This window comes from Passer domesticus, chromosome 3 (assembly GCF_036417665.1).
Source record: "Passer domesticus isolate bPasDom1 chromosome 3, bPasDom1.hap1, whole genome shotgun sequence".
Lineage (NCBI taxonomy): Eukaryota > Metazoa > Chordata > Aves > Passeriformes > Passeridae > Passer > Passer domesticus.
Window position 1 is genome coordinate 53,335,149 of NC_087476.1, and position 15,790 is coordinate 53,350,938.

Genomic DNA, 15,790 nt, shown 5'->3' on the forward strand with positions numbered 1-15,790 from the left:
ATATTCAAGCTACATATTGATGTTAAAAGCGGACTTGTTTTTTAAATAGAACATGGCCACAGCCTTCCTCCAAGACACCAGTGTGCAACTGATGGGATATCTGTTTCAGAGTTATGTTTCTACAATGAAGTTCCCATGTTATAGACCTGGTGTCAACAGACACTGAAGTCATGCTAATTATGGTAGAAAAATTGACTTTGATACAAGCAATACCTCAATTTCTTTGGAATATGAAACTCTTTCACTTTCTTTTCTACTTTTGTCTCCTAGGGCCCTGCTTCCTTCAAAGATAAAACTGACTGCTGGTTTCAAGGGCTATTTATTGCCATGACAGTGACATATCACTCTGAGTAGTGCCTCTTAAAGTGCTATTAGCACCTACCTGATCTGAAAAAGTACAAACATTAAACAAAAATTGCTGTATTAATAGACAAGTCTAAAATAAACAAACAGGAAACAAACAGAACCTTTTAAAAGAAGGAACTCCAACTGAAATGCTTTAAAGATAAATAAACTTTTAGATTTGACTCCCTCTAGAGTATATTTAAGGAAAAGCTTGAATCAGGAGATTCCTTTTTTGTTGCAGAAACTCCCTGTAGTCCCACTGAAGTTCTCTCCAAGTGCAAGAATCCCTCTGTGCCCAGCAGCCTCTCTTCAACAGAGCTCTCTGCCAGTTACAGCTAAGCCCCTGCAGCGCTCAGACCAGCGCACTTTAGTGCCTCACTGACACCAGAAAACAAAGGTAAATCTTCTTCAGTAAGAGGTGATAGAGCTGTAATTGTGCATACCTACCTCTTCCAAAAAAGGAGACCAAAGCCTTCCTGTCTTCATCAACTAAATGCAGTAAGAGGGCTCTCATTTGGTCTGCAGTGCTGAGTCAGAGCAGACCCTTGTCTCTGGGGACCTGTTGTGGAAAAGGACCTTCATTCACTATGGCTCCTGGGGTTCCCAAATGTCTTTTTTTTTTTTTTTTTTTTTTTTTTTTTTTTTTTTTTTTTTTTTTTTTTTTTTTGCTAGATTGATGATCGGTTACCCATTTCAAAATGAGCAGGGCCAATGTAGTCACTTAGGTCATTAGAAGCCTTTTGGTGAAACTCCCTCAGTCCTGCTGCGCAGGACACGAGGCACCAATGGATCCCCTCTCTGTATCTGCTGGTGCTCCCCCAGCCACTCCGGGCAGCTGAACAGGTTTGTTTACAGGTGCTAGTGAGATATTGAACAGAAGAAAACATAGCACAGAATAAACTGAATTTTCAAAACATAACCCAGTGGAAACAAGACACAGAGTCTCTCAAAGCATTTATGTCTATGTTTCTAATGAAAAACAAGCAGAACATCAAATACATTCCATAAGCTTCATATGTAATAATGAAGAGGCAATACAGGACAGACACAATTTTTCTTCTCTCTTTGCCAGAAGGTAAGATGAAAAAATACAATACTTGGGTAAGAAAAAAAAAAGAGTGTGAACTTATTGAGCTGCCTGGATATGAAAAGAGAGAAACTGTATTTCTTACTAACTAGGTCCATTACTTTCCAGCATGGATGATGGATTGTCAGTTTCTAGGTTTTTAAAGCCACAAAAGAAAGGAAAGAAGAAACCCAAAATAATATATCTCTTGCTGCATCAATGTATAGATAAAGTCAGTCTGACTACAACACATGTACTGCACGGCAGAAGCTCCAGGAATGAATTTGGGTCACTATGCCATAGACTCCAGAGAGTCAACATGACATATTGCATCATATCCCCCACACAAAAATAATTCACCAACAATCACTTCCAAAAGTGCTCCTTTATTCCACTTTTACATTATAGTTTCTTATGAAATATCTCAGTGGATGACTTTGGTGCTTTGCCACATTTCTCTCAATCTATTTATAAATGTTTGGTTGGAAAGAAAGTAAACATTGCAGGAAAAACACTTTATAAACCTTTACTATTTTCATATAATACTTGAACTGGAATTAGTTTTGCTTAAAATAAATAATAATCCTGGAGTGCTCTGCAGAATGACACAAAATCTCCGGAGCTTGTTAAAATAAAAATAATAAAAAAGAAAACATAAAATAAGAAGGCATAAACCAAGTGGTTTATATCTCATCTGAGAACACAGAAAATTATGTCTGTTATAAGGGGAAAAAACCAAAAACCAGCCTGCCAGGTAGACTTCATCCAGCACAGTATGTCGCTGGTAGCAGCCTTCAGGGCAATTACTGCTCTTTGATTATAAATCGAATTGACTAACACGCTACCGGAAAAGTTGCAGCATCGGTGAATGTTTGATTCCCCCGCGCCTCAATAATGGATTAAACAAATGTTTCACACCTAAAGACTCCGGCTGCATTTGGAAAAGCACAACTGGTTTCTCACAGGCAGAAAAGTGCTGGCTGACAGAGGATGTTGCTGCTGCCTGCTGCTCCCTTCCCACCTCACACACCCAGCGACTTGCTGCTTGTTTATTTAAATGACACTGTTGTTTGAAATGATGGGGTCTTCTTATCCTCTTGAGTCATGCATTCTCTGTCTGCGATCCTCTGTTTAGGCACTTTTAGCACCTCATTAATTACTAACTGCAACAAAGTCATGCTGTTTTGCAACTCTATTGCCTTTGTTAAGAAATCTCAATCCTGTGTTAGAATGTGAAAGGGGACTGTTATCTACCATATGCCCTGCTTGACTCCATAGTACAAAATTAGCTTTCTAGTTCCTGAAAACATATACATGTGCTCCTTGTATGCATACCCCATGGTTAAACAGCCTGGCTTCCGCTAAATAGCCTGCCATTACCAATTGTAGAAGCTACTGCCGCAGACAAAACCCCCTCTTAACTCCACACGTTATAAATAAATGTTTTATCCAGGAATACACCATTTCTTAACAATGTCATTAAAAAGTCTTAATAATGTCCTTAATAAGCCTTAGTAATAAGTCCTTCTGCAAAGTGCTACCCCAGATGCCTTTCCATGAGTCTGTGGGTACTAAAACCCTCTCAAACAGTTAACTATTAAAGATAAGTGACTAACAGATTAGGCAGCTGGAGATATTATTTCACTCTTAGATGGAAGGTCGGTGGGACAACATAATGTGAGGACAATGAAAGTCTTCCTTGTGATGCTCTGAATGTTATCAGTGTATGTAAACTCTGCAGGCACATTGAAGCAGATTGGTACAAGAGGTTTGATCCAAAAGGAATTTTGATAGCTGTGCAGAAAGCTGTGATTTAAGAATCATCTTCAGCAGCATGGCTGGAAGAACCTAATTAAATTCACAATGTCCTTCCTTGTTTGGGGTGAATGCTCCTCAGAGTACAGCTCCTGCAGAGACGCAGAGCCAGCACAGGCAGGACTCTTGCGTGAGCAGACTGTGGGCCAACCAGAGATAAATTCTAAATTCTAGACCCAGCCACCAGTGGAACCAGGCCCATCTCATCAAGCAGGGTATAAAAGCTTGTTTACAAAACAGGGACAGAAAAATAGAAATGGTAACAATAGCGACTTTTCTTAGTGGTTAGGGTATATGCAGCCAGAAGACACGAGTTTCTGCTAATAAATCTCCATTTAATGTGAAATGTGCAAGCATACTTTCAAAAAAGAGACAGAAAATAAGATTTCCCTTCATGTGCCTTAAAATCATTTCCTTCTTATCATCTGACACCAAGAATGTTTGTGGTGGCACAGATGCAGTAAAGCAGCCTGTGAAGCAACCTCAGCCAAAGAATCACATAACTGAGAACTCAGGGTGTGGGGTGCAATTGCACCCTGAATCACAGTCCCATGGAAGGTACTCATGCAGCATGGGTTCACATAGTGGCCAAGCTTCATTGCCATTGGGCTAAAGAGAACTCTAGAAAAAGACAAAACTGACTTTTTTTTTGTAAAGAAAGGATCTTAATTTCTCTCCTGATGGAAGAGGCTGGCTGACTCAGGCATGAATGGATTTTTGGCTGTGCTGAAAATCCTAGCTGGGCTGAGTGTTTCCTTATTGCTAGCTCCTGCTTGCTCTCAATTCAGGATGAATGTGCATTCTGGTAACAGGTTGGAAGGAACACCTATTGCCGCAGTTTATTTGGAGAGTTTAGACATCTAAATATTGAATTTTGGATGTCACTTGCAAAGTTATATGCCCACCAGGTAGGATTTGCTACTCCTAAATTGAAGGTGTTTCCCTATTTCATGAGATCTTGGCTTTCCAGTTGTAGCTGTCTGATGCCTGATTTGCAATTTGTTCAACGTAGTAGATGTAGATATTAGCTTAGCAGAAGATCCACATCACTAAATCCTTGTTATTCAAGGACCAGTCATCAGTCTCATGCAGAAAGAGAACTAAGTTCAGAAGTAAAACACGATGTGATTCTTTCCATTCGTGAACAGCGGTCAGAAATATGCTGGAAGGTACACAAAAAGGGTAAGGCTTTCACTAGGGAACGTCTGTACATTTCTTCAGAGAAGTACAAGGGCTTTTTTCAGCTCTGATGAACTGAATGCAAAATATGAACTAATGTAACATATCCAATTGCTTCAAACCCTCCAGACATAGTGATGGATATCAGCTTGAGCTTAAAAGTCCTTCTGAAGAGTACTATTTCACCAGAGTCAAGCAGAGAATAAATATTCTTCAGGACTACCATTTTGCAGTTTTCCAGAATTTCACTTTACACCTTGAAATCAACAAGAGCATTTGGGTACAGAAGGTTTCCAGACTGCTCAGCACTGTCTGTCTAATACTGAAACATCCCACAGATTAAGTATCAGTGACACATTTACTGATGTTTATGGAAGGATAGGGTAGGGTAACCCATTGTTCTATGCTCTGTTCCTCATGTTGTGACAGTGGCTGCCCAGTTCCTCAGCTACACCTCCTACAACCCTGTAATACCTCTTATGGCTTCAGGCTGCTGGAGCTGAACTGCTTCAGTAGATCCTGGCAATGGGATGGCATTGTTGAGGACAGCTGGAACTGCAGCACATGAGCTCTATCAACACTGTGCACCATCATCCTTCTTCTGCCATCATCATCTTCTTCTGCCCACCTGTTCCTCTGTATGAACACTAGGCAACCTGCCCGTCACCCACGCCATGCGCTGAGTGAGCACACACATAAAGAAATAGGCTTGTTCCCTTGTCCCTGCCTTTCCAAGGAACCCTACATTTGTAACCTCACCTACAGTACTGAGATTGCTTCACTGACCTATTTGAGACACTCCCTGCCCTTACTGTTTTACATGCCAGGTTTTTTCATTTCCTTATGGTGTACCAGACCAGGAAACTGAATATGCTGAAAAAAACCTTTTTTGTGTTCCATTTTTCAGCCAGATATTTCCCAAACCCTTGGACCAACAGAGCCCAGGAAGTGGGAATGAGCAAGTCACTTGGGCAAGCGTGGATTCTACTTAGATGGACATTAACACCAAAGAAATTCACAGGAAACACTGCCAAAGTGAGAAAACAGCTCCTCCCGAATACTGAAATCATAGAGAAATCAATGCCTAGACAAATGGATGTGTCAGACAGCAGTGAACCTTTGTTGCCGGTTACTCACATCCTCCAGCTTTACCCAGTGATAGTTCCACCCTATGGGCTGTCACCACAGGAGAAGCAGACTTGGGCAAACTGATGCATGAATTTAAGCCAATACAGTTATTCTAGTATTGCCTTCTGGGTGGTTAAAGTTAGCCTACATCAAAAGTTTTGGGATTTATTTCAATTTAACATATATTAGAAAAACATTTATGTTAATTGCTTCTGCTCTAGAATGAGTATTTGCACCCAAAATACACAGATACTTCCATGGCAATGCTGAGATTTTTTCTTGCAGACACAGTTGCTCTAGGCACAGATTCTGCAAATACAGAACAAAAAGTTGGTCTGCATCCCAAGAGTTTTACAATTGGATCGCAAGTCCAAGAGAAGACCAACTGATAGATGAATACAGGGAAACAATGACTTAGCACGGTTTGATCATCGTCGTATTAACTGCTAAAATTTCCTCTGTGCCAAAAACTTCTAATTTTGAGGCCTTCCTGTTGGGCTTTCTTAACTGAACTGCATCTGGAAGGTTTGTGCTGCAAAATTTGTTTGTGTGTTTTTCCCACAAATACGCCTTTTTTTTTTTCCCCACATACAATAAAACAACAATTCATTCCTCCCCCAGTATGATCCCAAAGACCAGATCCAAACCTCTCTCAGAATGATAAAAGGTCAAGCTGACAGCAGCAGGCTTTGGACCTGACCCAGACAGAGGGGTAGTCCAGATCGACATGCTAATTTAGGACCTGATCCTGTAAACTTTGATTACACTGGGATTTTATTACAATGACAGAATTGCACAAGTCAGAGATGGGAAAAATCAATTAGGTCATCTAGTCTATTTGTTGCCAGTGTAGGATTGTTCTCTGCTGCACATGTTGTTAGTGTTGTGCCATTAGATATTTTAAATACCTGAAACATAAAGATATTATTAAGAATATTGGGACTGGACTTTTCAGAATCAGTTTATTTTTTAAAAAGCATACTTAAGTTCAACTTGTTATGAGTAAAGCATTTTTCATCACTCACTTTTTTCCAGTATACTTACACTATTCAAATACAATGTTCTGTTTGTGATATTAACAGCTTTCGAGAGTACTCATGATGTTGCAGGGGATTAACATCCTAAATTGAACATGGCTTAATAACAAATGGGTTATGTTAGGAAACACAGAGAAAAGTAACAACTGTCAGATTGGGAAATATGGAAAAGACACACAGAAACACAAATACTTACATATATATATATATGTGTGTGTGTGTCTGTGTCTGTGTGTGTGTTCTGGGTAATTCCTTATATACTGGTGTCTTCCTGTGTGCCTTGCCAACTGTGCTTGCCCTTAGTTTGTACAGGAAAAGAGAAATCTGGAGCAAAGACTGTCATGATTTGGGGTCCTGTGTGGTGCCAAGAATATTGTGGGTGTTTAACAAATAGTAGATGTGTCGGGTTGTGCAACAGTTACTCAGGACTCCTGCTCCAGTCCTCCAACCCTTCTCCCTTCTCACACATTACTGACCCAGATCTGTGGGGAAGCTACCAGGAATGACTCCTTGATGGTGGAGTCTGACCTATGACATCTACACCCTGATCAGTACCTGAAAAATAAGGATATGTATCGAACACTGTATGCTTCTTTTTCAAGTTATATATCAGAAGTAATCCTTTATTCCTTTACTGTGTTTCCCAAATTGAAAAGGCAAATTAGTGACTCTTTTGTTCACTTACACAAACTATTTCCAGTCTAGAGAAGAATGACAAAGGGTGAGCATTCAGCTGTCCTGTTCACATGGCTAGTTTTTATGACTAGAGTGCCATTTTAAGCAAACACAATATCAGCCATTAATTGGATATTAATATTTTATTTGCGATATAATCTGAGGATCCTGAGGCCACCTTTTTTTCTAACACAATGTATGAGCTTTTTAGAAAGCTGAAATCAAGGTTTTCTAGCTGTGGAATTTTGCACAGGATGGGCAGGAATTATGATAGTGAAAACACCACACACTATTACTCTTTGATGAAAGAGTACACTCCTTAAAAAAAAAAAAATACAAACCACAGCAAAACAATACCTGGCTGATTTTACAGACTTCTGCTGCTGGCTTCATTGCAGCTCAGTAAAACAGATATATTTGTCTTTCCAGCAAGACACAAACCATCAGCCATTCTTTCCCTCCCCACCCTCTTTAATAAACCCCAAAACAGAGAGGCACATTGAACCACCCTGGGAACTGCTCCCAATTCATCTGTCTCACTTGCAAGGAAGCACTGCATCCAACTCCCTCCACAGTGTGTGCTGCTGCTGGCTCCTCGCATCTCCCGTCCTGGTGAAGGGAGGCTTCTTGCATGCTGGATCACCCCAAAACCAATCATCCACCTAGCGCAGGCCCAGGCACAGCTGTGCAGCCCGGCACAGCCCAGCCCGGTCGCTGGCTCTGCCTCCCCAGGGCTGATGTCAGCCTGAACTTTGCCGCTGATATCTCATCCATCGGGATGAGCGACATAAACAGAGAATTGCACGCCAGAGTTTTGCTCTGGAACAAGCTCCTTCCACACATTTCAACAATATAAATCTTCCCCTTTTATCACAGAACGGCAGTAACTGTTTTTGGGTTCAGTTTGTTATTGTTGTTGGGTGGTTTTCTTCCCCCCTAATGGGGCTGGTTTGTGGAGGCAACCAGGCTCCTGGCGTCCTCTCACCCTGCTGCTTTTTGGATCCTGTCTCTAGTCAAGGCACAGCTTTTGTTTTCTCCTCGGTCTATGTCTCTGCCCCTCTTCCACAGCAAATAAACCACCTCTCCCCCCCGCTGCTGGTCGCTCATGCATGCCCTGCCCTACTGCCTGGCCCTCGGTTGGTGCGCACTCCACAAGTCGGTTTTGCAGGGTCTTGGGTGACCCATGCAGTCCCCGGGGCTGTCTCCCAACACATCTGTCCCATGCATCTCTGCTGGAGCGAGGACACAGCAGAGGCAAGAGGCTGGAGAGACAGTGAGCAGAGTTTCTTAGTCGTGCTTTGTCAGAGCAAGGAGAGGGAGTGCACTCCCCATTTGTTTAATGTTTTCCTTATGTTTCTCGCAGAGCGTTTATTTTTTGACATGCTTTCTCTGCCCACTGGTGCTAATGCTGCTTGAGTGAGTTGGCCGGCTAGCTGCAGGTTGGCTCACATACATGTCCCATCCTTTCTCCACTGCCTTGTTTATTTATGCCACTCGCCTGGCTTGCTCAGCTATTTATACATACACACTAGCACACAAGAAGTTTCAATCTCCAACGAAACAAAACATCGTGACAAATGCACTTTCTACATGTCAGGGTAGCCCCTAATTTTGTCTCCTGAATGATTTTTATTTTATGCCTCTCTGGCAATCCCACCCCATCCGGCTCAAGTATCCTGGATTAGAAAGACTTTCCCCAGAGTCCTTTTCAAAGGGTGCCTCCCACAGACCTTTAAATCCCCCACATTTTATGGTGCCGATATTTAACAGCTCTGAGAGGGACAGCGGGGGGAGACAGTGGGGAAAACAGTTACAAATAAGAGCGGCCGCTCCTCACACCATTGAGGTTCTTGATGCGATCAGCGCCGCTTTACACGGCTCACTCTCATCCCAGCGATAGGCACCCGAGATAAGGCAAGCGAGAGAGGGCTCAGTGTAGTCGCTAGTTATACCTTGAATCAACCTCACCACCCCCTTTGTAGCCTTCTCCTTCACCCCATAAGGAAACCCTTGCCGGAGAAAAGAAACGCGATACCCTTCTGTCAAACAGGCTGCCCCGCTTGGCCGAGATGCAGCTGAGCCGTGCCCTTGCTGCGGGCGCTCTGCTGAGGGTCCCGGCGGCACGGGCGAGGGGCTGCTCTGGTCACCGCCGGGCTCACGGCTCCGCTCGACCCCAGACCGGGGCCAGCCTCTGTGTCGCCTGCCGCCAGCCGGCCGTGGGGACGGTCCCCGACCCCGGCAGGACACGCGGGTTTGCTCTGTTCCTTCCCACCGGAGGAACCAGCCCGGAAAACCCCTGCCCAGTGGGGAAAGGCCACAAGGGAGAAAATCCCGAGAGGCTGGAGACCCCCCAGCGCCCCATTCCCATCTCCCCACCTCCACTGCGAGCGGCAAATTCGGGGAAGAGAGGGTGCCGCGCCGCGTCCCCCTCGGCAGGGAAGGGGCTGAGCACCCCGCCCCGTCCCCTGGCGAGTGGGGCGGCCCTCCCCACGGAGGGGCCGGGGCGCGGGGGGCAGCGCATCGCCGCCGTGACCCCGGGAAGGCCGGCGGCGGAGGGGAGGCGAGCGGAGACCTGCGGGAGGGGGCTGCCAGCGAGGCTGCAGAGCCCTACGGCCCTCGGGCCCCGCTGCCGGAGGATGCTCGGGCTCCGATGCCCCGAGGGGGCTCGGCCGGGAGCGGGGAGCCTCCTCCCGGCGTGCCGGGGCGCTGGGGCTCGCCTCCTCCCGGCGCGCCCCGCCCCGGGGCCTCTCCCCCGGGGCCCCGCTCAGGAGCAGCTCCCGCATGAAGCCCGGGGGCTCCTGGTCGGCGGGCGGGAGAGCCGGGGGGACCCGGCCCACCTGCGCCCGGCGGCTGGCGGTGCCCGCGGCGCAGAGCGCGGCTGCTCCGGATCGGCGGCGGCGGGGCTGGGTCCTCCCTCTGCCCCCCCGCCGCTCCCGCCCTCGCACACTCCTCTCCCACCGCCATCCATCCATCCGTCCTGTCGGCACCTCGCCCGCCCGGCGCACACACGGGCGCGCACAGCCGCACGCACCCCGGCACCCTCACAACATGCTGCCGGCCACCGGCCCGGCATGGACCCCGGCGGCGGCTGCTCGGCTCCTCTCCGCTGCTGACTGCCCTCTGAGGTTTGCGGCAGGTAGCGGGGCAGACTCCTGGAAAGTGCAATAGGAAAAGCGAAGGGGAAGGGAAAGGAAAAAAAAAAAAAAAAAAAAAAAAGGAAGAAAAAAAAAAGAGGGAAAAAAAAAAAAAAGCAAAAGACATCAAGCCGGCCAAACCCAGCTTTGGATCTCAGTGCAGGTATTTCTGCTGCTGTGTTCATCCCTTGCCGCCTACCGCCCCGGTTTATTATTTCTTTTTTTTAAGGAAAGAAAAAAAGGACGAAAAGGAGAAGTCGAACTCTCAAAGGGTTACTATGCAATTGCGACTGATTTCTTGGTTTTTTATCACTTTGAACTTTATGGAATACATTGGCAGCCAGCACGCCTCCAGGGTACGGCGACAGGGAAGAAGTAAGTGCGAAGAGATTTATACTTTGATAACTTCTGGTTCCTCTCGTTGTGCTGTTCACCTGTCCGGGGGGTTCCGTGCCCCCGGTGCCCGGGCGAGTGCGCTGGGAACCCAATCCCGCGTCAGCGGCGCGGCCGAGCGGATTTGCAGGCAGTTTCATTCAACTGGAGGGATGAAAGCGATTTTTGACCTCTCTCTGCTCTTTCTCACCTCACCGGGATGAGCAGCGCGGGCTCTGGGAGGACCTGCGTCGGGTGCTTTACATTTTAATGTCTGGTGAAAGGGAACGTCCTTTCTTAGGTTTTCCCTTTTTCTGATGACACGACAGGTAACTTTTTGCCGGTGTGCCCTAAGCGCCTTTCTCCATCCCGGCCACAAAGTCCCCTTCCCAAGAACGGGCAGTACAGATTATCGCTCTAGGTTTAGCCTGGCACCCGGCAATGCGGAGCGGGGCTGGGGGTGTCGCGGCTCTGTCCGGCAGCGCTTTCAGCCTCCGCTGGCCACTAGTCACCCACTGTCCTGGGACTGACCCCTGAATTTTTTAATTTTTTTTTAATTTAAAAATTTTTATCCCATGGGATGAGGCGAGTCCATCCCTTCTGATTTAACCGGCCCGGGTCCATCTCCGCCCGGGTCCGGGGCAGAGGCAGGCAGGGGCCGGAGGGGCGAGGTGCAGTGCCCAGGGTGCTGGCAGAAGCTCCCTGCCCCCCGTGAGGGCTAGAGAGGAGAGCCCCCCGTCATCGGGGAAGAAATAACAGGGAGGCAGCAGCGAGTCGCCCCCTTGGGAAGTCGCTGTCCAGGTGGCGGGGCGCTGCCACGGCCAGGCGGTCTCTGGCTCCGGCGTGGGCTCGAACCCGGGGTGACACCTCCGGCAGTGCCGCCTGACGGAGTTCTGCCATGACCCTGCCGCAAGGAGCCGTGGATGGATGAGGCGGGATGCGGCAGCAGAGGCCGCCGGGACGCGCCCCCGACCCGGCCTCGCCACCCGCCCGAATCGGACCCGCCGCTGCTCCAGGAGGCATTTTCTGGAGGCATTTTCTGCGCACCTACTGCGGAGGGGCTGCTCATGCCTGTCCGCTCTCCCTGACAGCAGCAGACACCGAGGAAATGTCATAAAACACAGCCCCCTGCATTTCATCAGCAAGAAGTAACTGAGTTACTTCCTCGGGGAGGGGAGGTACTGTTATTTTAATTTTCTCCTGCTCAGCCTTCGCTCCCTTGCCCTGCTTGGCACGGCTGGCCCTTGAAAGCCTCCTTTGTATGGTTTGCCTCCTGCAAACAAGTTTTGATTCACCTAAAGTGCCCCTAAAGCGGAGCTGAGGACGAGAGAGACCGGGGCTCCAGCCCTCCGATCCCCACGGCGAGGGAGCACTAAGGGCTAAGTAAAACATGTCAGGGCATCCGGTTTATTATCCTTGGCAAGGGAGGGCTCCGCAGCCTCCATCACCTCCCACCCACTCCTTTAACCCCTGGCAACCGCGGGCCCGCAAGCTGCGGCTGCCCCCCACCCCCAGCCGCAGGGCTACCCCGACGGGCTCGGCAGAGCTTCAGAGAGGTTCAGCCCGGGGCGGGGGGCACGGCAGGGCTCGGGGGGCAGGACGGCCCCGCGGGGCGCGGAGCGGGGCCCCCTCGTCCCGGACTCGCCCCGGCACCTGGAGCGCGGCGCGCCGGGCCAGCGCCGGGCCGGCGGCGACCTCTGCTGTCCCTGCGGCTGCAGGTGCTCGGCTCCCGCCGCACGGCACGGCACGGCCCGGCACGGCCCCGGAGCTGCCCCGCTTTCGGCGGGAGAAGGCAGGTCTGCCTCCTGCCCCCGGCCGCTCGCAGCGCTGGGCGCAGCGCAGCCGCCGCTGCCGAGCGTGTCCCGCCGCTGTGCCCGTCCAGGAGAGCGCCGTCCCACCTCGGTCGTCCTCAGACAACCTGCATAGCGGGGCAGCTTTCGGGAAATAGGGGCGGAAGTGTTGGCCGCGAGTATTGAGCAGGCTGGTACACCGTGGAGAAGGTACCGAGCGCTTGCTCGAAGTTTTATGGTTAAAATGCAGGAGTTAAGATAAATTCAGAGCAGAAAAAGTGGCTGGAAAACCACAGCTAGAGGGTCAGAATGGGAATCTGCCTTGTTATTTTGGCAGTGAAGGCAAGAAGTCTTTCAGAATGCCTCACCTGGACGTGCTATTCATCGTCTACTGGCCGAGGTCTTCAAATCCAGCTGGTTGTAAAACATGATTTGGTATAAATAGTGGTTACGTAGCTTGAAGCAAAGAATTAGAGAGTGAGTGTTTATGAAAGATTATAAAAGTGGTTATGATCACTTTCACTAATCACTTTGGCTTTAAAATCCCATGAATCGCTGTTAGTGAATAACGCAACTCTGTCATAATTATCGTGTGCAGATAAAGACGGCACCTGTCAAATTAATCTACTGTGTGGAAGACTTTCCCTGGATTTCTGTTTCTTTTGCTCAGATAGTCTCCTTTAATCACAAATCATAAGCACATTTCTAGGGAAATGTTTTAAAATTTCTCTTTAACCTACTTATTTTTAAATATAGTACAAATAACTTCCCATCAAGTAGTCAGTGAGCCCAAACAAAGCATGTTGCTTTGTTTTGGTTATTATCAGAGTCCTCTGTTCCATGTATTATATTGCAGACTAACATATTTTAAAGTAAAGAAATTATAAAATCTGAACTGGCTAATTCAGAATACGCCATGCCAGAGTCCCAGCTAGTATAAATTGAAGTTCATTTGTTAAATTACCCCATCAGAAGGATCTGGTCCTGATGCATTACTTATTTTGTACCTATTGCCAAAGTAATCCTTCCTATGAGAAATGTCTAGTTTGCAATCCTTTTGCTCTCCAAACTCCTACTGAATTTTCTAGTTGGGGAATAATGAATTTCTGTCCCATGATCAGTAGTAAAGATATAGTCGGCTGTGGAGAGATAAAACTCCTCTGAAGTGAACAACAAAGTGCAGGCAGATGAGTGGGTCCAGAATTAGACGTAGAACACAATCAATAAAAGTTTAAAAGCAAACATACCGCTAGCAGAGAAATTTGTGGTTTTATTCTGATAAGAGCAATCAAGATTAACAAAGTTGCTAGTTTGAGTCTTACAAGACAGAGTAATATGCAGCTGAGTATAGACTAGCGTACCAATAAATAAGAATGTCTGTGTGTTGGCCAGTGATTGCAGTTTGCTTGGAAAAAAAAAAGGAGGATCAAGTCAATAGCTCCAAAATATTTTGGTTCTGTAGACTACTACCAACCCCCAAAACTTAGTACTGACAGTTATGTACATCTCTCACTGACCTTCTAGTAGACAGAAATGAAATATTATTTGCTGCGGGTCTGTGAGTGACCATCAGACCATTTGCCATGACCCTGTAGACTAGCAGTGAGCCATGGACTAAAACTGGAAATCTAGAATAAGCAAAGTGACAGAAAATTCTGTATTTCTACTACACTGTTACATTTGTGAGTCTATATGACTTTATGGAAATGCAATTTGGATGTAGAACTCCCATGATTATTGGTAGCCCATCGAATTGCCTCCTGCCTTTCACTACAGCATCATGTCCAGGATACCCAGTGCTCCTTCCTTGCCTTCCTGCCTTCTTTCCTTCCTACCTTCCTGCCTACCTTTCTACCTGCCTTCCATTGCTCCTCTGTGCATTCCTCTGCTGATGTGGGACTGCAGGTCTCCCAGCATCTGCTTCTGGTCACAGTTACTAGTAGAGGGCTCCAGTCTGCAAACCCTCTGCATCTCTGACTTGGTTTGCATACAACTACTTACGAACTCAAAATTAGGGAGGTGTTTAACAGCCAATTTGTATAGATAGCTATGTAAATTCAAACAAACCAGGAAAATACTGACAAAACACCAACTGGTAAAATTATTTCTTCAGTCTTTTTATACTCTTGAGCAGAGTGTAATTCATATGGAGGCAGAATGTCAGCAAAAACCAAGGAACTATATTATTAGTTAAAAGAATACTTTACTGCAGAAGCAATTCTTTTAATAGTTCACCACCTATATATATTATTGATATCTACATGTATGTTCAGGGTTGGCACATCACAGATGGCAGTACTACAGAGTTGGAAAGTAATATAGATGTTATTACCAATTTTTAAAAATAGACATAATTTTGTATCTCAGTGCAACAGTTTTAAGCAGAAGTTAGCCAGGCAAGCAGCTGTGAAGCAAGCCCCCCTTGGGCAGGATTGAATTACTGTTAGTTCTCTTTCAAAGTGTTTGTATGCTGCTGATAATTTTTTCTGTGATCTCTTCATATTAGCACTCTGAGGGTAAATACTTTGCTGGTGACAAGCGTGTCCTTTTTTTTTTCTTTTTTTTTCCCCAATTAAACTATATTTCTCATTTTTTGGATGAGAAACTGTCCATTTAAAAATAGACAGTAAAATCCCTATTGCAATCATTGGAAGCAGAAGTTCTTCCATCGTGTTGTCATAAACTATGAACATATCTCACTGTAGAGATATCTTAAACAATTAAATATCAATCGCTGAAAGCTTTAGAAGCATGATAGGGATAGACTGCTTGTGTTATTTTTTAAAAAATAACTTGGTATGTATGTAAAATCCATGCCTGATCATACTAGCATATGTGGAACGATAAGTGTTGTTATCCCCAGAGACTAAAGGACGTTACTGACCAGTTCCCGTTTCATACCTGATATCTGAAAGGGTGATAATTTCAATTCTTTTTTCTTTGACCCGCTGAAGACATTTCTTATACTATGTAAAATTCATGTTAGACTCTAAATACACCATACCACAACTTCTGGAAGACATTGACGTAGGATGGTATACCAGAAAATACATGAAAAATCCTACTTCTCTCTGTGGACGGAATAAAATATTGCTATTATTGGTAAGAAGGTTTTAGAGCTTGAACCTGCCTCCTTTACTTTCAGTGGAGAAAGTCCTGTGCATTATGCTGGAGCTGGAGTGAGCTTTTTTTGCAGGACCTCAGGATACATTTTGAGTTTGGAAGAAATCCCATATTAAAATACTTGCA

General features: G+C 46.3%; 1 protein-coding gene across 1 annotated transcript in view; it reads left to right on the top strand.

The window, feature by feature from the left end:
• The first annotated feature begins 10,619 nt into the window (after positions 1-10,619).
• Positions 10,620-15,790, top strand: part of RSPO3 (R-spondin 3) — a 58,030-nt gene continuing 52,859 nt past the window's right edge. The window contains exon 1 of the mRNA XM_064413086.1: positions 10,620-10,754. Coding sequence (XP_064269156.1) covers positions 10,658-10,754 — 97 coding nt within the window. The 5' untranslated portion in view covers positions 10,620-10,657. The remainder of the gene's footprint in view (positions 10,755-15,790) is intronic.